At 39.6% G+C, this 27,994-nt stretch overlaps 1 protein-coding gene across 2 annotated transcripts in view; it reads left to right on the forward strand.

Annotated features, from left to right (window-relative positions):
* MFSD6 (major facilitator superfamily domain containing 6) overlaps nt 1-27,994 on the forward strand; it is an 80,891-nt gene that overhangs the window by 44,983 nt on the left and 7,914 nt on the right. For both annotated transcript variants that reach the window (XM_012776885.2, XM_012776887.2), the window contains exons 3-4: nt 13,313-13,410; nt 27,421-27,582. In XM_012776885.2, coding sequence (XP_012632339.1) covers nt 13,313-13,410; nt 27,421-27,582 — 260 coding nt within the window. The remainder of the gene's footprint in view (nt 1-13,312; nt 13,411-27,420; nt 27,583-27,994) is intronic.

Here is a 27,994-nt window from a genome sequence, read left to right on the forward strand (position 1 = left end):
CCGCTGATTTTTTCTATGTATATTAGTTGGCCAATTAATTTCTTTCTATTTATAGTAGAGACAGGGGTCTCACTCTTGCTCAGGCTGGTTTTGAACTCCTGACCTTGAGCAATCTGCCCGCCTTGGCCTCCCAGAGTGCTAGCATTACAGGCGTCAGCCACCGCGCCCTGCCCTGATTGAGTCTTGGTTCTGCAGTTTGTTTAGCTGCGTGACCCTGGCAACTTGGTTAACCTTTCAGGGCTTTGATTTCTGAAACTGTAAACTAGGATCAATAATAACCCTTGTCCTTCCTTTTTCAGAAGATTATTGGCAGGAATATACGTGAGATACTAAGTGGAAAAAATGCTGCAAAATTGGAGAACATTATAGAAATGTTAGTATGCGGGGGTGGGGCTGGGGAGGGCCTTATATCCAGTGAAGGTCTGAGAGATCACCAAAACTGATGCTCTTTCTTCCTTAATGTCACAAAAAGAGGAGTAGGGGTGGTTTGAATGAAATATATTCAGTTAGAGTTTCCCATTTAAATAACAGAGCAAAACTTTATTTTATTAGTTTAATAAACTAATAAACTAAGTTTATTAGTTGATGGGTTTGGAGTAGGAGTTTATTGTATCTACTCCATTTTTTCCTTACTTGACAATTCCATGACTTAAATTGCACTTCAGACAGAAAGTGTTTGTCATTGTGAGTGGGAATGACGTTGAATTAATTCTGACAGCTAGTGAATGTTCAAAAACGACAGAAGCGGAGACAGATGGCCTCTGGGGGACCGACTCTTCCCTGTGGGTTCTCTGGAGCCCGCAGGGATCAGGAATGGAAAAGATCAGGGCCCCTGGCAGCCCCTGGGTGGGGGGAGCCCAGCCTGGGGAACTTCCCGGCTGCTCTGGAGACTCTGGACAGCCCCTGTCCCTGCCATTCTCTCTGTGGCCTGTTCCAGTCGCTGTCCCCTCACAATCCTGTTTGCTATGTGAGCGGTGCCCCTCCCTAGTTTCTGTTCCTGTCTCACAGCCAAGCAGTCAACTTCTGATTATTTGATCTCAAAGCCTGCCCGCTTGATGCTGCAGCCCACCTCCAGCTGCAGGTGGGAGCAGAGATCCTGGCTTGCCCTTCGTCCTGCCTCAGCATCGACACCTGCGATCTCTGCAGCTGCCTCAGCAGAAATGATGTTTTGGCCCATTTCATCTCATAACACAGAATTTTGTTTCTGGGTGAGCCGTTCTGTGATCCAGGATATTGGGCAGCGGTTGAGTGGCATTTGCTTTATGGCTTTTCTCTTACTCCAGTCGTCCTAGTCATTCGTCAGAGTTTAAAATGTCAACCGTCTTCTAAATCCAACTCAAACACACGTCCAGCTCCCCTAATCCAGAGGCACAGCTGTGTCCATAAGTACAATGCGGCCAGTCCCTGTTGCTTATGGTCCAATCCAAAGACGTTTCTTCCAGCCCTTGTCTAGGCTTGAGTTCACGGAGGGACCTTGGAGTAGATCAATAGCACGTAGGTCAGGGGACAGGGACATTGACCTTCCATTGGCCAGCCAACTTTGTGGCCCCATCCCACCTCTCTGGACCTCTCTTCCCTCGTCTCTGTGAAATGAGAGGGTTGGAGTGTCCACTGTGGCTCCTTTTAGTTCCGACTCCAGTGATCTACCTTTCCACTTTGGTTGGTTTTAGTTTGTGAAAAACCACACGTCAGACCTCACCCGTCCCTGTCTGTCTTCCAACCCCCACCAGGACTCAGACTTCGAGTGATTTTTGCTGATAAGTAAAAAATGTGCACAAAGCCATTCATGCAGGGTCATCCAGGCCATGTCGTGACAACAGACCATCTCACCAGCGATGGGGATGTGATTTATGATAGTAGTTGCTCGGATCTATATAGAGAATTTTCTTTCCTCAAAGCCAGCTACCTAAATAAAAGTTGGGACCCCAAATCTTACACACTTCTCCAGGTACTGGCTCAGACAGAATTTGTAAAAGATGTGGCTGCTCTTTCTGAAATATTTGCATTTTATTTAATGGTAGCTTACCCGTTTATGTGATGTCTTGCAATTTTTCTTTATACACTTATTTGATCTTTTTAAAACCCCTCTAGTATAACCACTGCAGTCATGACCACACCTGACCACGTGAGGTGTGCCTGTGCCGTGGGTTCCATCACCTCAGTCAGGGCGCAGCGTATGCCCCTCCATGCTGCCCATTGTAAAATCACATTAATTAACACTGTTTGTAAAAGCTTTTTATTTTACATCAGCCACTGGGGAAGTAAATTGCAATCCATTAGATAAAGTAAATGAGTAAATATAGTCTGATTAGGTTGTCCCCAATGCTGAGAATCCTTCCCTATGGCCTCATGCTGACTATAGAAGCCTGGAGAAGCTTCCATTGGTATCACATACTCAGTTACTGATCTGTGGAGGAAAACACTGGTGTTTTTTTTTTATATATATAAAGTTTTAACTTATGCTGGAGTTGTAAGTCACTTTGGAGGGCATTTTTATGGGCTGAATTTTGTCCCCTGGAAATTCATATGTTAAGGTCCTAACCCCCCGTATCTCATCTGGAGTTAGGGTCTTCAAGGAGGTCATTAGGGTGGACCCTAATCCATTATGACTGGTGTCCTCATAAGAAGAGGAGATTAGGACACAGGCACGAGGGAAGACTAGATGACGATGCAGGGAGAAGAGGGCTGTCTACAAGACAAGGAGAGAGGCCTCAGAAGAAATCACCACTGCCAGCACCTTGATTTTGGACTCTGGCTCCTAGAATTGTGAGAAACCACCTAGTCTGTAGTATGTGTTACAGGGCAGCCCTGGCAAACTAATGTAGTTATGTGGACTTAGCTTCGTCTCAGTTTAGAGTCCCTTTCCTCCAATCCCTGACAAATAGTTACTACTTAGCCTTCGCTTGGCTGCTTCTGGAGATGTGGAACTTGCTACCTCAGAAGGCAGCTAAGATTTTTTGCCACTTGGGACTCTTTCAGTGGAAGTGGCAGAAAACCTTACCTGAAGTGGCTTAAACAAAACAAAAAATGTATTGTCTAATTGAAAAGTCCAGCAAATGGCCTTAGGTTTAGCTTTAACCAGGTCTCAAACAATGTGGTGAACGAACCCTGTTACCTGCTTATGCACATGTGCTGAGGTTCCATGGCATGGGGCTTAGCAGCTAGAACATCACCACCTGCCCATAGCTCTAACTCTGGACTTACAGGGAGTGAGCCCACCCCCTCTTCAGCAGAAAGTCCTTCACATCCTCCAGTGCCCCTCCTGCAACTTTGCTTCTCCGATTCTTTGAGAGATTTCTCCCAGAACATCTTATCCAGGACTCCCCACGTTTTTTTTCCTTTCCTTATTCTGGCTCCTTTCTTTTTTTCTCAGCGATCTCTTAAAAGTGGTTCCTTTAATTGTACCCACATGGTCTGGCCACAGTCAAGAATGGCAGGATTATTATCCCCTTTCGATTTGGTCATGATATGCTTTCAGCCTGAGTTTTGATGAACTTGTCCCCTCAAATTTAGCTTAGAATCAACTAAAACTCCTGAGGCTTCTTCCAAATTCATTGCTATGCCAAATGTCAGTGACTCTTCTGTGGAAATTGTAGTTTTTGTACTGTAGGTATACCTCAGGCCATATCCTGGAAAAATTTTAACCAAAATCACAGTGTGTGTGTGTTCAGTCATTTGATTTTTACCTTAATGGAAAGTAAGCAACAAAGAGGCACATTGTGTCTTCCAAGTGGTCGAGTTCCATTAATCAAGGTTCTGTTTTGTTTAGAACATCCATATTTTCTATCTGGAGCTATACACAACCTAAGAAAAAGTAGACAGATAAACCAAAAAAACAATAGAGAGATGTAAATGTGGCCAGGAACCAACACAGGAACCACCCCGCTGATGGTGACCCTAAGTGTACTCTTAGCTTATCAGTCATTAGAGAGTAATGATCTGAAGGCAGCAAAATAAAGAATGAGTAAGACCAGCAGAGGCTCAGACTTCACTTTTATCTGTTCTTTTTTTTTTTTTTTTTGAGACAGAGTCTCGCTTTGTTGCCCAGGCTAGAGTGAGTGCTGTGGTGTCAGCCTGGCTCACAGCAACCTCAATCTCCTGGCTCAAGCAATCCTTCTGCCTCAGCCTCCCAAGTAGCTGGGACTACAGGCATGCGCCACCATGCCCGGCTAATTTTTTTATACATATATATATTAGTTGGCCAATTAATTTCTTTCTATTTATAGTAGAGACAGGGTCTCGCTCTTGCTCAGGCTGGTTTCGAACTCCTGACCTCGAGCAATCCGCCCGCCTCAGCCTCCCAGAGAGCTAGGATTACAGGCGTGAGCCACCACGCCCGGCCTTATCTGTTCTTTTTCTAGCAGAAACAGTAGAAGTAAGTATCGGTAGCCGCACAAAACATATACAGCTAAATGAATATCGTTTCTCCCTCATTCACTCTTCTGACATACAACAAGTTCTTACGCTCTATTCTCCAAAGGTGGGTCAGTGGGAAGCTATACCTGCTTAGTAGTCTGGGGTCTGTTTGTGACCCCTTCGTCTATGCTACGGGAATACCACTGACTTTGAGCTTTGTGACTTGTATACATACTGGCTCCTGCTCTTCTGGTGAGACAGGCTTGTGGTGAGCAGAACCCTGTTATCTGCTTATGCACATGTGTTGAGGTTCCAACACATGTGCTTCAGGATGTCCCCAAACATCCTGAATAAACAAATTACAGTCAGCTATCCATTGTACGATTGCTTGTCCACACAAATGACAATATTTATCTTCAACCATAGTTATTAACATTAATCAAAAGGGCTGTCACATATGGACACCTATTTTTTTGATCTTCGTATTTCTAGGCCTCTTCTGTAAGCCATTTCATTCTTTCACATGTTCATCACTTATTCCTATACCATAACCAGATATCTTAAAATAAACACCCACAATTGTAATATGTGCATAGTGTATGTTTATATTTTGTTCATTACTGTATCCGTAGCAACTTAGCACAGAAAATATTCAGTATTTGTTAATTGATATTTAAAATATTTATATTTTCCCGCTAGTTCATGAATATTTATTGAGTGCCTGCTGTGTGTCAGCCATTGGGGATAAAACTGAGCTAACACAATATGAAAAGTCCCTGTCCTCCGTGGAGAACACAGTCAGGCTATAGACGTACGGCTACAACTGGAATAAGTGTTGTGAGCAGAGGCACGTGACGTAGTGATCACGTGTAAAAAAAACTGGACCTGGCGTGAGGCGGAGCTGAGTGGGATCTGAAGGAAAAGCAGGAAATCCAGACACAGTTGGGGTGGGTGGGGACAGTAGCCCGGTTTGGCATTTATATAGGTTGGAGGACAGGGAGCGAGGCAGAGTGCTGTGCCAGACAGGCTACAAGGAAAGATGTTTCAGGATAGAATCTTGTTTATGTCAGCAGTTTTGATTCCAGCGCTCCCATTGTGTTACATATGCTTTCTGATGATCCCAGTGACTCTGGAAGCAAACTAGCACTTTCCTTAAGTCCATCTCCACAGACCAACATTTCCTTTGTCCTGAAAGAAAGTGAGTATGGCAACAGTAATTATTTTGTGTGCCTTTCTTAACTGTTTGGACAACTGTATGGTTTACAGTTTAACTCTGTTGTCCGGGCTAGAGTGCTGTGACATCAGCCTAGCTCACAGCAACCTCAAACTCCTGGGCTCAAGCCATCCTTCTTTTTTTTTTTTTTTTTTTTTTTTTACTGGCAGGATCAACCAGGTATCAAGCCATCCTTCTGCCTCAGCCTCCCGAGTAGCTGGGACTACAGGCATGCGCCACCATGCCCAGCTAATGTTTTCTATATATTTTTAGTTATCTGGCTAATTTCTTTCTATTTTTAGTAAACATGGGGTCTCGCTCTTGCTCAGTCTGGTCTCAAATTCCTGACCTTGAGTGATCCTCCTGCCTCGGCCTTCTAGAGTGCTAGGATTACAGGCGTGAGCCACGTGCCCAGCCAGTGATCCTTTCATGTTGGAGAACCTTGGGTAAAAAACATGATACATCATTTAATGTGTCTGTTTGTAGCTACATGAAGCACAGTGACTGATCTCTGTATGAGAAAGTAGATATATACGTGGAAAAAAATTCAAAAGGTATCCAGTAAAGTCTCTCTCCCACCCCTGGGACAGCCCTCCTATTCCGCTCCCTAGAGACCATCAGTTATATGAGGTTCTAGTGCACATATCCTTCCAGGGATATTCTTTTCACATGTATGTGCATGCTTGTATATGTTATTTCCTTTTTCTGGCATAAATATTAGAATACCATCCTTTCTATCTTGCAGTGGCCTTGAGCTTGCTTTAGGTGACGCACAGTTCTGGAGGCTGGGAAGATCAAGATCAGGGCGCTGGCAGGTTAGGTGTCTGGTAAGGGTCCAGTTCTCTGCTCCCAAGATAGTGCCTTGAAAGTTGTGTCCTCACGTGGCAGAAGGCAGAAGGGCAAAAGAGGGGGGCAGCTCTGTTGCACCTCTACCGTACGGTCATTAATCCTATTCGTGAGAGCTTTGCTCTCATGACTTAATCATCTCCTTAATATCATCACACTGTTGATTAAGTTAAACATGTGAATTTTGGAGGAGACACAGACATTCAGACCATAGCCCCTATAACCTATGATTTCTACCAATTTTAATTCTTTAGTGTAGAACATGAACTTAAAGACACTTTCAAAACAATGTGAGAGCTGAAATCTTTTATTTTAATCCAAAATTTTTGAGGTGCCTAATTTGACAGTGTTTTCCCCCTACCCTTTAAATCTTTATTCTTATATGATATATGATTATTAAAAAGTACATAACTCACTATACTAACTCAAAATCTACAGAAGTATACTCCCTAGACAATGAAGGGCTCTGTAGTCACAAATTTACAAAATAAGCATTGTTCATGATTTGGTGTCTGTCTCCTTCTAGATTTGTTTTTGTACTAATATAACTTGAATGTGAGTATTGGTTGACTCAATATTGAATATGGAATGTACATACAGACAGAGATATTTTATGAAAATATGGCAACAGCATAGTCATTGTTTTATGAGACTTACCTAGTGGTTCTCAACAGAGGACATTTATAAATGTGTGTGGGTGCATCTTTAGTTGTTTCAGAGACTATAATTTAGCACCAAAGTCAGAGATTTTACACTTGATCTTAGCCAAAAGGTCGAGAAGTGATGAAAATCAGGAATTTTAAGCATATGGCAGTGAATAGGTGGGTCTCACACAATAATGAATTGTTACCATCCAAAATGATAGTAGCCTATTGAGATATACTATTAATATTTTCATGAGAATAGTGCTTCTTTTTGCCCTTACATTTTATTATATAAGAGTATATTAAATTATGTCATAGATTCATTGAATACCTGAGCAAGGCAGGCTCTCTTTGAGTACAAGGATGGAAAGGACATAGCTCTTGCCTCCCAGGAACTCACCGTCCTCTACATGCAAGAGCCATAGACTCTGACAAGTCCTCTGATGGGAACAAAGAGTATAGCTGAGAGGAACAGGGCAAGATGGGATCAACTATACCTGGGGACATTTGGGACGGATTCTTAGAAGAGATGATCCCTTTCAATGGTAGGACTCTCAAAATCAGAGGTGTCAGTGCCTAAAGTCGTATCTTGGAAAAGGGGAAAAATATGTCATCAGCTTTGCTACTTGTAGGTATGTGCTTGGTCTGAGCATGAGATGTGGCAGCTCCTGCCCACATGCTTCTTGGATCGTGATTCTCTGGCCATTTATCCTCCCCTCTGTGTGGCCACTTTTGCTGCCACTGTAGCATTAGGAATGTACCATGATGTGGCTCAGGCCATCTCCTTGGTGTGGGCATACCTTGGAATGCCAGCTGTGATTGCTTCAAACCAGCCAATCCTGGGAGTGGCACACAGGATGGCATAGAATGCCATAGAGAGGAAAAGAAAGGGGAGGAGGATAGGAGAGTCCAGACAGTTACTGTAAAACCCTATTCTGCTAGATAGGGGCAGAGGAATCCTGGCAGGACATCCACAGTAACATTACACCATGGAGATGGCAAGGAGGAAGGAGACAGTTATGAGAATACAGGTATTTTCTAGACTAAAATTTAACTCTTTCAAGGCCAACCTCTAAAGAGTTTGGGTATAGATTTCCTACCTTCTTAAACTGACTGTATAGAACATCATCTTACCAAGGTCATCAATATTAATCAGTGATTATGCTGGAAATATGCTTCATGCCTGCATACTGCTTACATTTAGTGTACGCCCTGAGCACTGGAATCTTGACTCCAGTCAGCAGCTAACACCTGCCTGCTCGGGAAAGACATCTGCAATGATATCTGAGGAGTTTTCTTACAGACAAATTTATATAGACCATACAAGGATGATCTGGGAGTGATGGAACCCAACCTAAGTTGAACATACACTGTTTACTATACAGAAAACCTGAGCTGATTCATATATGAGGCAGACTGCAGACTCCAAATATCTGAGATTAACAATCAATTCTTTCTCATTAGGAACTGGCGAAAACTTTAGTAGCTAGGTATAGCAGAGGAAATTGTCCAAATAGTCTGTAACCTGTTCAAAATATTGCTTTCTGAATCTGGGTTTGTTGCTAGTGAAGCTTCATCTCCCACCCTGCTCTTGAGCAACCTTGTATGTGTTGGAATGGTGCATCTTCGCACGAGGGTTTGTAACACAAATTGCAGACAGTTTTTAGTCTATCTGCAAATACCTCACTTCTGATTAATAAAACTATTCTTTACCCAGGGTATTTTGTTTTTATCCAGTCTATTTTTTTTTTTTTGAGAACTTTTGTTTCTCTACTAGAGGTTTTGCAAAATGCTTGTTGCCAATTACTCATTGGGCTGAGGATGAGTTCTCTGTTGGTGCTGCTCTTTTGTCTTTGAAATCTGAGCAGTGTAGGCTAATCCCACTTAGGTCTTTCTTTGCTGCTCACACTCTGTTGTTGTCTCGGAATAATTTCCAGATTGGATTTGGGCTGGAAAAATTACCATATCTCTTCAAAAATTCTTAGACTGTGATCCTTCTTGTGTCTTTCAGTCACCCTCTCTGGCCATAGATGCTTGAGAGTCTGCGGTTAACCTCTTTTTCTACGCAGCTTTTCCTGCCTTCTGTGTCCACCTGTTTCTAACCGAGAGGTCCCTAAACCCCCAGGTAGCTAAGAGTCTCTCCTTTGTGGTCCCATAACACTTTGTGGATATCTCCTAATGTATTATATTATATTTAACTTGTTTATGTGTTTGTCTCTCCACTAGACTGTAAGTCCCTTGAAGGCAAGTAGGATTTCCTTTTCATTGCTATTCCCCTCAAGTCTAGCATACTGTATGGTACACAGTGGTATCTCAATAAGTGTTTATTGAGCAAAATTCATGTTCATTGGGGTTTTAAGTGGCTCTTGGGGCATTCAGTCATATAATTGATTAAATTTAGAAAAGTAGGGCAACATAAGTACACTGTTAGGAATTGCAGAATGACCAATAATTGTGTCTGTATCTTGAACACTCTTGAGAAAAAAATAACAGTTTTATTATAACATAACTACCAATCAACTAAAACTGTTAATACTGGGAATTGTTATATAAGAAAAGCATTTTTTTCTCCTACTCTTATATTTTGCTTAAATACCGAATGAAGATGTTTGCCACATGATTGGGTTTCCCATAGTGTAGTGTTTTCTGCTGAATCATTTACTCCTTATCAGTGGTGTTCTGCTTTATAGGTAGCTCCACTTATACCAGCCACCTGTTCTTAAATTGCCTTTGTTTCTTTTGTACTTCCTGACTCCTGTTATGAAACAAGAAAGCAATGTTGTTTCTGAGCTTTATTGTTATAGACATTCTGTAGGTATCTGTATCTCACTAAGGGTACTTTTCAGACTATTCTTCTGTATTTCCAGACCTCAGTGCCCAGGACAATTCTGGGACCCTGAACATGTGCTCTGTATTCAGCATAAAGAAGAATTTGATTGTATGGAAGATCATAGAGTAAAACATAAATTCCTTTTTATCAGCGAATGCTTAATTTCATTAGAGTGAATGTATTAGTTTGCTAGGGCTACCATAACAAAGTACCACAAACTGGGTGGCTTAAAAAAACAGAAATTTATTTCCTCATAGTTCTGAAGGCTACAAGTCCAAGGTCAAGGCATCAGCAGGGTTGTTTTCTTCTGAGGGTGTCTCTTCTCAGTTTAGAACTTCTTCCAGTGTGTTCGTTGAGTCTTCCCCCTGTGCCTGTGTGGTAATCTATTCTTAAAAAGATGTCAATCATATTGGATTAGGACCTACCCATATGACTTCATTTTACCTTAAGCACCTTTTCTAAGGCCCTATTTCCAAATATAGTAATATTCTGAGATACTGGGAGTTATCAATGACTCCAACATATGAATTTGGGGGATTTGGGTTGGGGGACACACAATTCAGCCTGTAACAGTGAATAATATGGCAGTTTAAATATCCCACTCAGATACTAAAGAGATTCTTAGATTGCTGAAATACTTTTTGGTGACTAGTCAATAAATACATGTCTGCTGCTTTTGCCTTTTCATAGATCCAAATGCTCCCTTCCCTTCTACTCATAATTTTACTCTTGCTTATTTCTGGAAGTGACTGTCTGCCCCAAAATGGTTGGTGAGGAGGGAATACTAGTGCCCCTTTCTCTTTTAGAATTCTGGGCTAAAGTGTTATCAGAAAACAAAAGAGTACTTGGAAACTTTGCTTTAAGATAATAATTATAACCCATGCTACCATTTATTGAGTGCTTATTTTGGGCCAGTCATTGTGCTGTAATTATCACAACAAATCTGCAGCATGGATGTTATTATATTTTCCCTACTTGATATATGAAGAAACTAAGGCTCAGAGAGATGAAGTAACCTTGCCCTGAATACTACTTTTGCTTTTTCTTTCTTAGGACACCTGTTTGGTTCTAAAGAACTCAGTTGTGAGATTAGAAATGTGGGAAAGAAGTGAAGGATATATCAGATTCATAGCCACTTAGCTTGTTGGTGGCAACCTGAGACTTAAGGGTCCCAGAAGGTAGGGACCAGTAACTCTAGTGACTGAATTCCACAAGGGTAGAGGGTTGAAAGTGTAGCACAATCTACCCCTTAAACTGGGTCGATTGACTCTGGGTTATTTTAGGCCAGGAGCTTTAGACTATGGCCTGGATTGAATTACAGTTGTCATGGAAACTCCAATTCAGAGGTGGACTCAAAAGAAAGCTTCAGAATAGGCAATAAGAACACTAGGAAGGTAGATGACCAAATTTGTTTTATTTGGGGATTGTAGGACAGTATTACTGGGGACAACTTGGGATGATCAGTGGTTCTGCACCCTGGCTAAGTATTGGAACAACCTAGGGAGCTTTCAAAATGCCTGGGTTTCACCCCTAGAGATCTTTATTGAGATGAGTGTGGGCCTGGACATCTGCAGTTTAAAACAGTTATCAGAGTAAGTCTGATGTACGGGATGTTAGGAATTAATGAGCAAGGCCAGGGCATGGCAAGCTGTGGTCAGCTGACCAAATCTGGCCTGCTGACTGTTTTTGTGTAGCCCATAAACTAAGAATAGATTCTGCATTTTTAAATGGTTTTTAAAAATCACAGTAATAATATTTTGTGACACATGAAAATTATATGAAATTTAAATTCCAGTGCTCACAATTCAGATTTCATTGGAACACAGCCACGCTCATTCATTTACATATTGTCTATGGTTGCTTTCACGCTATGGCCGCAGAGCTGAGTAGTTGTGATAAAGACCATATTGCCCATGAAGCCTGAACTGTTTACTATATGTCCCTTTATAGACAAACGTTTGCAGACCCCTCAGTTAGTCTAAGTAGACATCATCCACAGAGCTGGTTTGGAACTTAAAAAGGGGCATAGGTTTGTGTAACTTGCGTGTTTGTGTAGTGCATTTTGTATTTTATTTTTCTGGTTTTTTTTTTTCCCCTAGCAGTGGGAAATTGATGACTCTATAGCAAGTTTGATCAACAAAATTGTTACTAAAGATGATGGAAATATATACTTTTTTTCCCCTCAAAACACACAAGTACAAAGAACATAACATGCACAGAACAAGATGAACCAGACCTTTTTAATTCTTTACTGAGGATCTTCTAACTCCCTTCTGATATCCTTTTCCTATTTCAGCCTCACCTCCTCAATCCTGTTTTTTTCTTTTTTGGTGTTTCCCCCATCCTTCTGTTCCTTGTTTGAGATTAATGGCGGCTGGTGCCTGAGAGCTTTGCTTTCCTTGATTCAGTGTTGGAAAAAAGGGAGCAGTGTTTATAGGGATGATTTTAATATAAAAATTTAGTTGAGCAAGATTAGGAAAATACCACTAATAGTCGTGTTCACTTATTTCTACCTTCTACTTTTCATACACTTGGATTCAGAAAACAAGAAAAGCATTAAGATTAGGAAAGTTAACAGTAAATGGAAAGCAACTGAGAAAGACCAATCCCTGCCATTAGGCTGTGTTTTGTGTAGAGACATAGCCACTATTTGCTTCCAAACCAGCCCATCCAGTTTAAAATAAGAGGGATTATAACCTTATGCTTGGGTGCAAGCCTTGGGTTAAGCCTTTGCTTATTTTGTTTTTGCTTATGTTTTTGGTGGTGGTAATGGTTGAGGGTGAGAGGAAGTAAGAGGTTGATGTATATTTATAAGCTTTGTAAGCATATGACACCATGGGTTTTTTAAAAAAATGATGAACATGTGTCAGTTGAACTGATAGGAAAAAGTATTTGATTTCCAAATAGCTTATAGTAATCATTGGGTGATAGTTTTTGATGATATTGAGAGTCTCCTTGTGAAACTGTTTGGTATCTTGGATATTGCAAGCAAGGCCACATTCATGTTGACATGTTCTCATTTTTATCCTGTCCTTCCCCCCATCATAGCGAAGTGGCTACAATCCCAGGCATATTTCCCCTACAGCCACCTGGAAGGAAGCCAAGAATGTCATTTCAGATGGCAATGTGCCCAGACTATCTTAAAAAAGCATCATCTCTGCTACTAATTAAGTTTCAGGAAGGGTGATATTTGCTTTTATATTAACAAGCATTTTGAAAGGCTGAGGGCACATATGTTAGAAGCGATCTTATTCCTAAATTCATGCTTAAACTTAATTGCCCTTCAGCTTTCCCACTCTTGAGTTTGGAACACCGTCTGTGGATGACAAGTGGTTTGGGGAGGGAAAAAAGTAGATAATATTTGCATGTTTTGAATTTCATACTGGAACCTCAACTTATTTACCCTTTTTTTTTTTTTTTTAGGGTCCTGTACATTGGCTTGGCCTGCAATACAGCTCGCTATATCTATATTTCCTACCTGGAAAATGCCTGGACTGTTCTCCCCATGGAAGTTCTTCAAGGTAAGTTAACAGATGGAAGTAAAATTATTTCTCTACCCACCTAAGCTATAACTGTGTAAAAGTCCAGTGTCTTTCAGCATCTGATTCAATAAAGGGTGGACCTACTGCTGTATATAATTTTGAAACGGTTGTTAAGGAAGAGATGACGTCAGCGGGGCTGGGTCCGCAGTTACCCTGAGTGCTGTTCTGCCTTGTGCCAAACAAAGCTGGATTTGACCCACACCCTTGTGATTAAACAAAGGAAGAGGAACTCTAGAATAAACTCCCAAATACAGCTGTTAGATACAGACATCCAAAAAGGTGGTTTTAAAATATAAAAGGATTTATCTTTTAAAGATCTTGTTTTTTTGTTTTTGTAGGTTGACTGTACTTACTGAAAAAAGACTTATTTTTATAACATTTGATGATTCATAACTAAAGCGTTATAGTCACACTATTATTTTCTGATAAATCTTTTAAATCTTTGCTCAAATATCCTGATATGAGGTCTTCTTTTTTCTTTAGTGTACTGTTTCCCATCAAGATATAACTCTGAAAAAATTCTGAGGAGGCTCTTGCCATGTGGCTTAATAGCACTGAAAACGTGGATTTTTATTCAAAGATTATTGCCATGTGAGCTCCTATAATCCTGACTATATGCTGAAGGGCCCTGTTAGCAGCTTGGCTAACCCATTTAGTAATTGGCATCATGATTAAAATACAGGTTCAGGACAAGATCACTGGAATTGAGGTCTTTAGTGACAGCCCATGCTACTATTAATTGCATTAAATCATTAATTGGACTAAACAGTCTGTGATTATATACAATTTCATTAGCTTTGTAGATTGCCATTATCATTTTCCCTTACCCTGAGGATGTGAACGCAGTACAATCAACATAATTAATTACTTGTCATGATGAAAGATTAAAGATTTCAATCTTTTCAGATGAAGAATTCACAATTATACCTCTAAACAGAATGTACAAAATGCAAGCTTATTCATCAAATTCCCTTGTGGCAATGAAAAAAAGACCTTACCCTAATTGAAAGGAGATATAATTTATATTCACATTATAATTATAAAATTCAAATACATATGTACTTAGAAGATGCTTTTCTCAGGTCTGATGCAATGGTATAATTGGTGAAAGGACATTTTGTTTACAAATATATAGAGAATGGAATTTGGTCTTAAATTATTGTTTATAATAATTAGAATTCTGGAAGGATCTTGAGGGGAGGCACACATCTCAGCACTGTGTCACTTAAGAATAACAAAGCAATAAACATGAACTGCAGAAAAGAATCATGCAATAACAACATATGCAACATTATTCTTAAGATTTCCCACCTTTAGTTTCTGTTCTGTCCTTGCCTGGTTTAATTGCTTTATTTATTGGTTTGCCACAATGCGCTGACTCTATAGAGATCTGTATACCTACAGAAAAGAAAGTATGCATATTGTAACAATATATGTAACAATAAAGTATGCATATTGTAACAATACCTTTTTTCTCCTTCTAATATGAATTAGGTGGTACAGGACAGTTTTCATAAGTGACTCAAAAAAAGAGAGTACCCATGAAATGTATAGAGGAATAACAGAAGAATTTTATAAGAGGGGAAAATAAATGCTGTTGTGAATTTAAAAACTCTTTTTTACTGTTAATTTATCAAAGATGACTAAGAGCCAGACAGTATGTTGAGTTCAGGGAATGTATTAAAATATATATATATATATGTGTGTGTGTGTATATATATGTATATAAAATATTAACTCGTGCCCCAAGGTCTCACTGTCTTGTTCTAGAAGCCAGATGTGTAAAACACATAATTACTGCACAGTGTATTAGATGGAATCATAGGAAAATGTGCTGGGTAACAGACAAGGAGCTCTGTGGAAGAAATAATTAACTTTATGAAGCAGGGAGTGGGAGGATGAAGGCTTTATTGAAAAATTCCCAAAGGAAATCACATGAGCAGGCTTTTGAAGGGCAAGTAGGAATCCACCAGGAGGCTTAAGGAGAGCAGACATTCTGGCGTAGGGAAGAGCCATGTGCCGAGCACAGAAGTGGAAAGCAGAGTGGCACCTTCAGGGAACAATGTGGTGTGCTGTGCCTAGGGCTTGATGGATTTATCATCTCAGGCTGCTGAGCCAGGACATATTTTTATAATACCGTATGCACCTCAGGCTGTATTATCCCAGGATTTAGGGAGCTGGCCATGTTCTGAATCTAAATAAATTTAACTTCCTAGGGCAGGCTACAATGTATGCTTCTGTGTTTCATTTTAGTCAACCCTGTGCCAGTAGAAACCTAGTTACTGATCTGAAGCAAGTAAGAAAACAGGATCTGCAAATAGTCTCTTTGTCCAACAGAGGGCTCTGTGACCAGTTTGCACAAAGCTCTTTGTTTTGAAAGCTGGAGGAGATAGATTCATTCCCTGGCAGAAGTGAGTGCTGAATCCTTTGACTGCACTACAAAAACAAAATCCCCTGCCTTTGTTTGATCCATGCCCACCCCACGGAAAATAGTGGATCCTCCATGTGGAATAAATCTTGTGTCACAGGAATATGCTTCTGACTGAAAAAGTTTGTTTTGCTCATCTGAATTCTTCTATCTTTACATGCCTTTGTCCAAAAGAATTTAAAGTCCCTGTGCTTAGAGGAGACTCTCCTTAGGATGCAGTAAGGCAGGAAATTATTATAACAAAACACCGAATCAGTTCATTACAGGACAGGCGCACTGTTATGATATATACTCCTTAATTCCTTGATTGGACATGCTACCTGATGATTACCAAAGTCTCAGTATTAGGAAGGGTTGGGGAGTGGGATGTTGTCTCTCATGACCGATGATCTTGACACTGAGCAGTCAGCACTTCCATTCTTTGGTTTCCAACCAGCGTCACACAAGAAGGTCTTCTTAAAAGATATCAGCAGAGTCTATCTCCTCATGCTGTCACCCTTGCCTCATCCCCCAAACACTGGAGAACTAGTACTACCTCGTGGCCAGCTGAAGGAGAAGAGACAAAAGATGTGCTTTATTCCCTGTCCCCCTTCCTCTTTTGAGTGGCATGTAACTAAGGGTGGAGGATTCCTTGTTATCCTTCCTTCCCTGGAGTTTCTTGTTCATCCTCTCAGCATTCTGTCTTGTCAGGCCATGCTGGTAATAATCAGCAGATGGGTTTGGGAAGAAGCAAATTTCCTCTTCTCTAGCCCTGTAGGAAGGAGGATACGTAGGCATTTATTTGTGAATTAAGGTGAGACCATGAGATGTTGTTTGGTATCGTAAGGTTGTTTCTTTCCCATGATCGTTCTCATGTTCAGTAGTCAACATTCTCTTGCAGCCTTAATCCTTTTAGCAATTCAGCCATCATTTGCAGCAAACATGTTGTTTGGTAGTCAACTGGTGGCACCACATAAAGAAGCAGAAGATGTACTTCCTGCCCATAAAGCATTTGCAATTTATTTTAAAAAGACACAGTGGGTCTTTTTAAAGCATTGCTGGATGGTGGCAGGGGGTGGGCAGGGGATTCATTTATTTTTGTTTCTCAAGATCTCATTTAAAAAACCCATAGGAGGCCGGGCGCGGTGGCTCACGCCTGTAATCCTAGCTCTCTGGGAGGCCGAGGCGGGCGGATTGCTCGAGGTCAGGAGTTCCAAACTAGCCTGAGCAAGAGCGAGACCCTGTCTCTACTATAAATAGAAAGAAATTAATTGGCCAACTAATATATATAGAAAAATTAGCTGGGCATGGTGGCGCATGCCTGTAGTCCCAGCTACTTGGGAGGCTGAGGCAGAAGGATTGCCTGAGCCCAGGAGTTTGAGGTTGCTGTGAGCTAGGCTAATGCCACGGCACTCACTCTAGCCTGGGCAACAAAGTGAGACTCTGTCTCAAAAAAAAAAAAACAAAAAAAAAACCCATAGGAATTTTCTCCTTTTCTTTTATACAAAAACCATTTATATATTCATGCTTGTGATCAAGAATATAAACATTTGATTGAAATTAAACCCTAATTTGTTATGCTCCTTCTGTGTGAGTATTGGTTGTGAATCCTTGCAAAGGATAAATGTGATCAAAATTATTCTTATTATTAAAATGTATTTGAGGACAGTAAAGCCCACTTGGGGGCTGTTGCAACTAAAGAGGTCCTTGTGAGTTATTTAGTTAATAATGGCTCTAGCACTGAGGGGTGGAAATGAGGTTTGGATCAGCTCCCTGTCTGTAGGATGCTCTATCAGCACGAACCAGGTTAAGATTTTGATTAAAGATGGCCTTTTAATATCACCAGTTAGGAAAGCTTGAGCTGACATTTATGAAGCTTTAGTCTGTTTATCTCACTTAGCATGTCTGTTCAGCTGAGTAAGAACCGTATTTTCTTTCCTCATGTTCTGGAAGAGCATGGAGAAATTATAAGAGGATTACTATGCAGCTCTTATTATCTGACAGTGGAAATTCTACACATGATTCCAGTCTGTTATCATTCATATTGGAAATTTTGTCTGGCATAAGCCATAAAACACAAATAGTCTGCCATGTGAATACGTAAAATAGACAAATGTTTTAAGTTTAATATTTCAGTTGATTAATTGGCATATAAAAATCCTTGATGTTACTGTTAAAATTAATTTTTAATCAGAATAGTCTTATAAATTGTAATAGAACAACTTTATTCTTTGCCACCCCATGTTTTACAGTTACTAAGAGTTCTTCAAAATAGAAATTATTTTGTCCATTTAGGATTCATTTGAAATGTCTTCTGGCCGAAGAATCTTTTTCTGGCAGTTGCAGCCCATATTAGATCTCCCTTTGCTTACCTGTTCTCAGACTTAAGTACTGTGTTACATAGTTTAGTATTTAACTGCTCCCCAATTATTTTATAAATATTCATTTTATTTTCCAACTTAAGTTTAAACCCTTGAACACAAAGACCATGCCTTATAGTTTTTGAATTCTCCAAAGAGACATACATATAGGAAGATACACTATGAATGCTTATTTTCTTGATACATTTTATAGTCCCTTGTGTCACGTGCTAGAGTTGGTATTTTCTAATTTTTAAATCTCTTGAGTAATACAGGAAGGTCTATCCCCAAAACTTATAAATTATCTGAAGAAAATTTGAAAACTAAATTTAAAAGCTAAACCTTCAATGTAACTCTTTCTAAAATGACTTCTTACTATCTATGGCATATCTGTATAAAACGTTGGTGTATTTTAATCATTACTTATACTCCCCCCTCATTCTACAAGTTAGTTGAGTCAGCTTACCAAACTATGCAATAATCTGAAACTCATAAAGTGTTTAGGCATGAGTTAGACTATCTGAGTTTGAATTCCAGCTCCCCAACCTATAAACTCTGTGTCCTTGGGCAAGATGCTAATCTTGCTAATCCTCAGGCTCCTGAGCTATAGAAGAGGTTGACATGAGTAAATAAACTTACTCATGTGAAGCATTTAGCACAGTACCTGACACATAGTTAGTCTCTAATAAATGTCAGATAATATACAATAACAAAAAAGTAAAATAAATTATAAATAAATGAAAATCAGGACTGGGAAAATGTAATTTAAAAGATTCTATTCTAAGAGGTTAACTATAATATGCATTAAAGCCTTGTCATACTTAGGCTGAGGCCAGGTAACTAAAGCATAAGGGAAACATGACTAATCAGTGTACACTGTTCTTAAAGTTCTCATTGGGGAAGTGAAATTTCTGCTGGCTTTGATATAAAAGCAGTTCTTATGCGTTGGCTTCATATGGACAAACACTAAGCATGTAGTATACAGTGTTGCCAAGTCTTGACATTAAATTGCTCAGTTTGGGATGGTAGTCTCCTAGAATATGCTTTAAGGCTGCGGTTCCCCAGCCCCTGGGCCTCAGACTGGTGCCGGCCTGTGGCTTGTTAGGGACTGGGCTGCAGAGTTCTGCTGTCCCCCTCCTCTCACCCCCTCCTACCCATGAAAAAATTTTCTTCCATGAAACTTAGGAAGTGGGGGTACATAGCAGGAGGTGAGCGGCAGGCAAATGAGGGAAGCTTCATCTGTATCTGTAGCTGTTCCTCATCACCGGCATCACCACCTGAGCTCTGCCACTCTGCCAGTGGAAAAACTGTTTTCCATGAAACTGGTCCCTGGTGCCAAAAAGGTGGGAGACCACTGCTAAGGTATGCGAAAGGCATAATGACAGCATGTAAAATTCATGAGGCTACCCCAAAACATTGTTGCATTAGTTACAGACTTTTTTTTTAATTTTAAAGCAACTCAAATGTTTTTAACTTGCAAACTAAAACTTATAGAAGACACTGACTGTTTTGTTGCCTCTGTCCACTTTTACTCATATATGAGATTTGGAAGTTTTCTCCAACTCAGGTGTCCTCAAACTACGGCCCGTGAGCCACATGCGAGTGTTTTTGCCTGTTTGTTTTTTTACTTCAAAATAAGATATATGCAGTGTGCATAGGAATTTGTTACATAGTTGTTTTTTTTTTTGTTGTTTTTTTTTTGAGACAGTCTCACTTTGTTGCCCAGGCTAGAGTGAGTGCTGTGGAATCAGCCTAGCTCACAGCAACCTCAATCTCCTGGGCTCAAGCGATCCTGCTGCCTCAGCCTCCCAGGTAGCTGGGACTACAGGCATGTGCCACCATGCCTGGCTATTTTTTTCTTTTTCTATATATATTAGTTGGCCAATTAATTTCTTTCTATTTATAGTAGAGATGGGGTCTCGCTCTTGCTCAGGCTGGTTTTGAACTCCTGACCTCGAGCAATCCGCCCGCCTCGGCCTCCCAGAGTGCTAGGATTACAGGCGTGAGCCACCGCACCCGGCCCATAGTTTTTTTTAAACTATAGTCTGGCCCTCCAGTGGTCTGAGGCACAGTGAAATGGCCCCCTGTTTAAAAAATTTGAGGACCCCTGCTCCAACTTACCCAGGGTGCCTTTTATCCTTAAATGTTTTCTTCATTATATCGCAGCATGCAGACCACTGTCTACCTAGGTTCAGTTTAATGTCCTTTTGTTCAGCTGCTATTATTACATGTCAAGCCCTGTGCTGGGTGCTGGACATGTCTGTTCTCAAGGAGCTCAGTCTGCTCCTCCTTCAGGTAAATCCTGCCCTTTTTCACTCACCAGAGTGTAAGTTCCATTGTGGCTGGGGACATTTTATATATCATCATATTCTCAAAGCCTAGCAGAGTATCTGACACATAGTATAGATGAAGAGGATGCATGCAAAAGTATGCACGAAGAGGATTCTTGTAGTTCTGTATATTGACAGATGTAGGAATGTTGGCCTTTAACAACAATTGTTGGATGTCTTTCATGAAACACGCAGAAGGTTCATGCTGCTGCTGCTGCTAAGTGCATTGCTCTTTGTAGGGTTCTCTATTTTGGGAAGGTCCATTGCTGTTGGTAGCCCCAATTCTGGCAGAGAGAGTGGCTTGCTATTCATCTGCTCTGTTTCCTTTTCTTCATGCATATACAGCTAGACTTTTATTTCCCCGCCTCCCTTGCAGTCAGTTATGACCATGGGATTGATTCTGGCCAGTGGAATATGAGCAGAAATGATGTGTGTCACCTTCTAAACTTGACCCATAAAGTTTCCCATGTACTATCCTCTCCTCCCTCCTCTGTCAGGTGGATATTGATACCTGGGGTAACCATGTATTGAAAATGGCACAGCCTCTGCAGCTTGAGTCCCCGATTGACTGCATGGAGCAGAGCTGCTGTTCCTTCTTGTCTCCTGCTCATTGGAGTTTATGTGAGCAAGAAAAGAAAATAACTAATATGTGAAACCACTAAGATTTGCAGGTTTATCTGTTACAAAAGCTAGCATTACCTTAACCAATACAGGCTTTTTCTTTTATTGGCTGCCCAGTGGAGACCTTTTCTTAGGTGCTTACTGATTTTCACCAGGTTGATCTTTCAGAAGCTTTTCTTAAAATCAAAGCATTTGAGAAGTACACTGAACTAATTGAAATGTATTCTTTGGTCTGTGAATGGAAAAGGTTTGTCACAGCTGATTTTGTGTGCCAGTGCTGAAGGGATACTTATGTTTTTTTCAGTGAGTATAAGTCAGTGGCAGAAGCAAGAAAAAACAATACAATGCTAGTTCCCCAATACTGTCAGTTCTCGCTTCTCCCGGCCATTATGATGTGATTTCCTGAAGTCAAACAGCATTTGACAGAGAGCAGCTGTCTACTTGAGAAGAAAGGATTTTTTCCCCTTGCATATATGTACTATTTATTACAATCGAGCATTCTTGTTTGACAAAACTGAAATGCATGTTGCAGAATCAGATATCAGTGTGGAGTATTGCAAGGTGAAGAGTTATTTGGGGCATATATGTTGATTATACATATGATATATCAGCTCTTTAGGAAGGATGGGGAAGAAGGTAGTAAGAATATACAATTTTTAAATTGGTATACTGTTGAGCATGCTTGATATTATCAATAAAACTTCTTAAAATAGATGGTTACATTTACTACAGAATACTTCTGATAATTGTTAAATGCACATATAGTGTAGTATTAATGTTGAAGCACACAAGTTCTGACCTTACACACCTTGGATTCAAATCCTGTTCCACTGCTCAGTAGTCTGTGTGACCTTGGACGAGGCACTGTCATCCCCCTGTGCCTTAGTTCCCTTTTTGGAAAATGAAGAAAAAATACTACTGCACCTATTATGGGGAGGAATAAATGAAATCATCTATGTAATACACTTAGCACAATTCCTTATAGAGTAAGCTGCTATAATAATATTATTAATGAAAAAATTTAATGTTAATCATTATTGTTAGTGATTCTAGGTTATTCAAATGTAATGTATCCTCAAGTAGTTGAGGTCTTGGCAGTAGTTAGTATGGAGATATGTCTTTGTTTTAATTTAGGCCTCAGAGCTAATCCTGAGGGATCCCAGTAAAGGTAAGGAAGGACTGAGAAGCTAAGTTTACGTGACCTGTTTGGTCTCTGAGAGTCATTCATTGCCAGTCAATCTATTTATTAAGCACCTATTACGTGAGTTGGTGTTGAATTGGCACTGAAGGTGTATCAGTAGTTATGCCTTCAAGTAGCCAAGGAAATGTTAACACATATTGCAAGGAGAGTCAGTGCGTATGCCCTTGTCACTATTATCAGTCAGGAGTAACATATTTTTATTTTTATTGTTTGATCTATCAATTTAGTTACCTCATACTTATAGCTTAAAAAATTTATAACTCTAGTGTAAATACATTTACCTGTGCCACTAAATAAATTTGCTTATTTCATCACATAGAGAATAATCATGTTGTTTTGGAAAATTAAACTAAAAGATCAATATTCTTTTAAGATTTGATTTGATTTAGTCTGCTTCTGACCAGAAGGGAGTAATAGGGACTAGATTTATTCTCCTTTTTGAAACAACTAAAAAACTGCTCAAAATACACGAAACAGTGGTTCCCAAGGCACTGGACATCAGCAGCAAGGACAGTGATCCCTGAGAGATGGAACCAAACAAGGAGCATCAGTTTACTGCCTGGTGAGAGTTGGAAAGCTGCAGGGCATAGAGGAGAACCACTGAGTTGAGGACGCTAGCCAGGGAAGAGTCTAGGGAAACCAAAGGTCAGAGGGTAAAGGCAGAATACCAGACAGGAGAGAGAAAACTCTAGAGATCTACAGAGAGTTCCCTTAAAGTATTCAGCAGAGTACTGATCAGTATAATATCATAGAAACTATCCAAAGCTAGGGAAGGAACTAACAAAAAGCATTCGAGAGAATAGTATTCAGAACCTATACGAGACTGGGAATAGTACTTGTTCCAGTCAGCCAAACTGGAAAAACTCATGATTCTTAGGATTGGTAGAGTACTCAAAATGGTCTTGCGTGAGTACTATGACATAATTAGCTCTAAACTAAACACTCCTCTGGTGTCATCTAAGAAATCTTAAAAGCAAGACCCAAAAGGATCATACTATTTCCAAGTAACTTAGCTGCATCCCAGAACAAAGCTCAAGAATATTTATAGCTGTACTACCCTAAAGGCATATTTAGGGGGGAAAAAAGAATATGTATAGGAATACAAAAATATTCAGTACCCAAAAAGGTAAAATTCACAATGTCTGGCATACAATAAAAAGTTACCACTTCTGATCTTAAGTAGAACCATATTGGAATAAACACTATTTTTACTGGTGCTTTAGGTTGTATGCCTCATAGCTGATTGAGAAATATCAAAATAACATTCTTAGGCCTTATATATGTTTCAGTTATCGTTTCAACTAGGTTATTTTTTGACTCAAAAGGTGGACTAGATGATTAGTGGTAGTGTAACAGAGGGAATGGCCTTAAGAAAAACCAGCAAAAATATTTTCTGTCTCTTTAAAACTTCCCCGACTCTTTTTGGGAACTGTGGCCTGGCCTATATCCCTGGCAGGGACGATTACAATCATTAACACAGTAGTCTAGACTGAGAACCCACCCTTTAAAAGCTCTGTATTTCTGCTTATCATTAAGACATGGCACCTTTTGAGAAAGAGACTGCCATTTTCCTCTTTTGCCAGTAAAGTAGTAAACTTCTCTTTGCTTATCCTCACACTACTTGTTCTTGTACTGATGCATCCTCCAGCTTTCGGTAACAGTTGCATGCATACTTAACTAATTTCCACAGAAGTCGAATAAAGTGTTTGCTTTATCTGGCTAAATAATTGCAATACCCTAGATAATGCCAGCTTTCTCAGAATTGAATACTGCCTAGATAGTCTTTTTTTTTTTTTTTTTTTTTGAGACAGTGTCTCACTTTGTTGCTCAGGCTAGAGTGAGTGCTGTAGCGTCAGTCTAGCTCACGGCAACCTCAATCCCCTGGGCTCAAGCGATCCTACTGCCTCAGCCTCCCAAGTAGCTAGGACTACAGGCATGCGCCACCATGCCTGGCTGATTTTTCGTATATGTATTTTTAGTTGGTCAATTAGTTTCTTTCTACTTTTAGTAGAGACAGGGGTCTTGCTCAGGCTGGTTTGGAACTCCTGACCTTGAGCAGTCCTCCCGCCTCGGCCTCCCAGAGTGCTAGGATTACAGGCGTGAGCCACTGCGCCCAGCTTAGATAGAGTCTTAATTATGAATGTTAACACAGTGGTACACAATGGGAATATTTTTAAATATTTTCATTTATGATATTAAAGATAATGCTAACTCCATTTCTCTTCAGATATGCTTTTTCATTAACACTAGGAAAAAAACTCTAAAATATTCTAAGAAATAAAATTGATTTATTCAAAATTAATTAGATTCAGTAGTAAATTCAACATAGGTTTGGAAATTGTTTCTCAAAGATGAATCACCAAAGATCTGAAACTACATCAAAATGATTATAGGTCAACTATAATGGTGACACAAAAACTATTGTTATGTCTGTCTGAGCCATTAATTGCAGGATTTACAAGTAAACAAAGATGGGCTTATTTACATATGTGATCAAAACATTAAAATATTAATATATATTTTCATCATAATTTGAGAACAAATATAATTCTAGCAGTTATAATTCTTAAGTGTGAAGGCCTGGACATGTACAGAATCTTCCAACAATAGAATTTGTCTCCTTTTTTGTTCCTTCCTAATTCTGAGCATTTTCTAAAACTCTAAGTGTTCTAAGATAATTAAAGCATTTTCTAGCAGGAAGACTTAGGATGCTTTTAAACTATTCTTAGAATTTGTTGGGTGTTATTAAGTGGCAGTTGTAAAATATTTCATACACTCAGATTTCTAGATTTCCTTCTTGCTTTTTGAGACTGATTAGGTAATTAGGTACTCCCTTCTTTAAGGTAACTCAGGGCATTAACTGTGGAGGAAAAAATAGTAAAGCATATAGTAAGAAAAAAAAAATCTTTGGTACTAAAAGCAGAAGAATGAAAGCCACTCTGCCTGTATGCTCCAACATTTTCCAGGGAAGATATAGGATTAAAATTGACTTCCCTAAAATAACTTAATTCAAAATATCATTTATATGGAAAAACCATTTAAATTCATCCCACTTCTTAGAAAAGAAACTAGTAAAACTGAGCAATTTGTAAGAAGAGATTGGGTGAGTAACATCACCTGTGTCTACAAAGACCTTTGTGGCATTGTAGTTCTTGTTCTTAAACTTGAATATGCAACTTTCTAGTAACTTTGTTAATAATCTGAAACTCTTGCCAATATTTTTAATAGTGTTGTGTTCTGATCCTCTAGTTTTAAAATAATGAAAAAGCAACCTAGGAATCTAAAATCCTCCACCATTTTCTATACTTAGAAGATAAGATTAAGGAAGTCTTAGGAATTGTGCTACCTAAAACAACTTTCCTATAAAATTTAGAGGATAAAATATATCATACACTAGGAAAAGATAATGCTTCTGTTTCTACCTTTTTTTTTTTTTTTTTGAGACAGGGTCTTACTCTGTCATCTGGGCTAGAATGCAGTGGCGCAATCATAGCTCACTTCAACCTTAAACTCCTGGGCTCAAGCAATCCTCCTGTCTCAGCCTCCCAAGTAGGTGGGACTACAGGTGCATGCTACCATGCCCAGCGATTTTTTTTTTTTTTTTAGAGAGATGGGGTCTTGCTATTGCCCTGGCTGGTCTCAAACTCCTGGCTTCCTGCAGTCCTCCAACTTGGGGGTCCCAAAGTGCTAGGATTACAGGCATGAGCCATCGGGCCTGGCCTAAAGTAGTGTCTTAATGAAGATTTTAATTCAGACAAGGTGCAGTTGATTAAAATAATGACCATTTTCCTACATGTTACCTCCATCTTCCCAACAAATGATGAAGATATATGATGAAATTGGTAATGAGGCATTGTAAACTATCTCTACACTCTTACTTAATTTTTGAACCACATATTAAAAAGCATAAAAATTGTTATATCTTTGAAATATAAACCTGACTTGTAGAATTATAGCCAGTATAAATAATCTAAACTATGTAAAAAGCTATATCCCCCAAAATGTTAATCATGGTGCTAATTATAATGGAAAAAAGTGGAAATAATCACAGTGTCAAAGAAGGTTCCCAATAAGGGATGAATACTCATAATATATAAAGAATTGCTACAGCTCAACAACAAAAACCCAACCCAATTGCAAAACAGGCAAAGGACTTAACAGACATTTCTCCAAAGATATACACATGGCTAATAAACACCTAAAAGAGGCTTAACATCACTAACCATTAGGAGAATGAGATATTAATCACACTCATTAGGATTGCTACTATTAAAAAAAACAGAAAATAAATTCTGGAGAGGATGTGGAGAAATTGGATCTCTTATGCATTTCGGGTGGGACTGTAAAATGGTACAGCTACTGTGGAAAACAGGTGGTTTCTCAAAGTATTAGACATATAATGACTATATGACCCAGCGATTCCATTTCTAGGTATATACCCAAAAGAATTGAAATCAGGGACTCAAACAGATACTTGCATACCAGTATTCATAGCAACATTATTCACAATAACTAAAAGGTAGAAACATCCCAAAGGTCTATCCACAGATGAATGGATGGACAAAATGCGGTATATACATGCAATGGAACATTATTCAACCTTAAAAAGGAATGAAATTCTGACACAAGCTATAAGATGGACATACCTTGAAGACATTAGGCTAAGTGAAATAAGACAGTTACAAAAAGACAAATACTATATGAATCCACTTCTGTGAGGTACCCAGACTAGTCACATTCATAAGGATAGAAAGTAGAATGGTGGTTGCCAGGGGCTGGGCAAGGGGTGAGTGGAAGTTATTGTTTAATGGGTACAGAGTTTTTGTTGGGGATAATGAAAATGTTGTGGAGGTAGATGATTATAGTGGTTGCACAACATTGTGAGTATACTCAGTGTCATTGAACTGTATACTTAAAAATGGTTAAAATGGTAAATTTTGTTATGTATGTTTTACTACAGAAAATATATTTAAAAAATAGGTGCCTAGTTCAATAAATAATTCACCTTTCAAAGAAGAGTAACCTAGAAAGTGCTGACCAGTCAACCCCTCCTGCTCTCCCTCCTCCCAGGAGTGACACACGCGGCCATCTGGGCAGCTTGCATCTCTTACCTGAGTGCAGCTGTTCCCCCTGAGCTGAGGACGTCTGCTCAGGGCATCCTGCAGGGCCTTCACTTGGGTTTGGGGAGAGGCTGCGGTGCCATGATCGGAGGCGTGTTAGTAAATTATTTTGGTAAGAATGGTTTTCTCTTTATGCCTTTTTTCTTTGATGAAAACATGATCTTTCAGCAACACCTCAATAAACGCTCAAATTATTACTGAAGATTGCCAGAAAGCTGAACTCCAGAATTCATATTCCCTTTCTAGATTTCATAGTAGTCGTGATTGTAAACAGTGTGCTTAGGTTGTTAAGTCTGTAACTGTGCACACTCCTCTGACAAACAGCTTAATGGGATGTTACATAGATACTTCAGAGGAGCCAAACAGTAAATAAGCATGTGTACTTTTGGCTTAAAGTAAGGTATCTAAACCTGCTGATAATAATACTAAAGGAAAGAAAATCCATCATTGTTCCTTCCTCAAGAGATTCTGAACCAGAGGACTCTAACTATATGCTGGCTTTGGTAATGTCAGTACATCTATAA

This window comes from Microcebus murinus, chromosome 8, assembly GCF_040939455.1.
Source record: "Microcebus murinus isolate Inina chromosome 8, M.murinus_Inina_mat1.0, whole genome shotgun sequence".
NCBI classification, from domain to species: Eukaryota; Metazoa; Chordata; class Mammalia; order Primates; family Cheirogaleidae; genus Microcebus; species Microcebus murinus.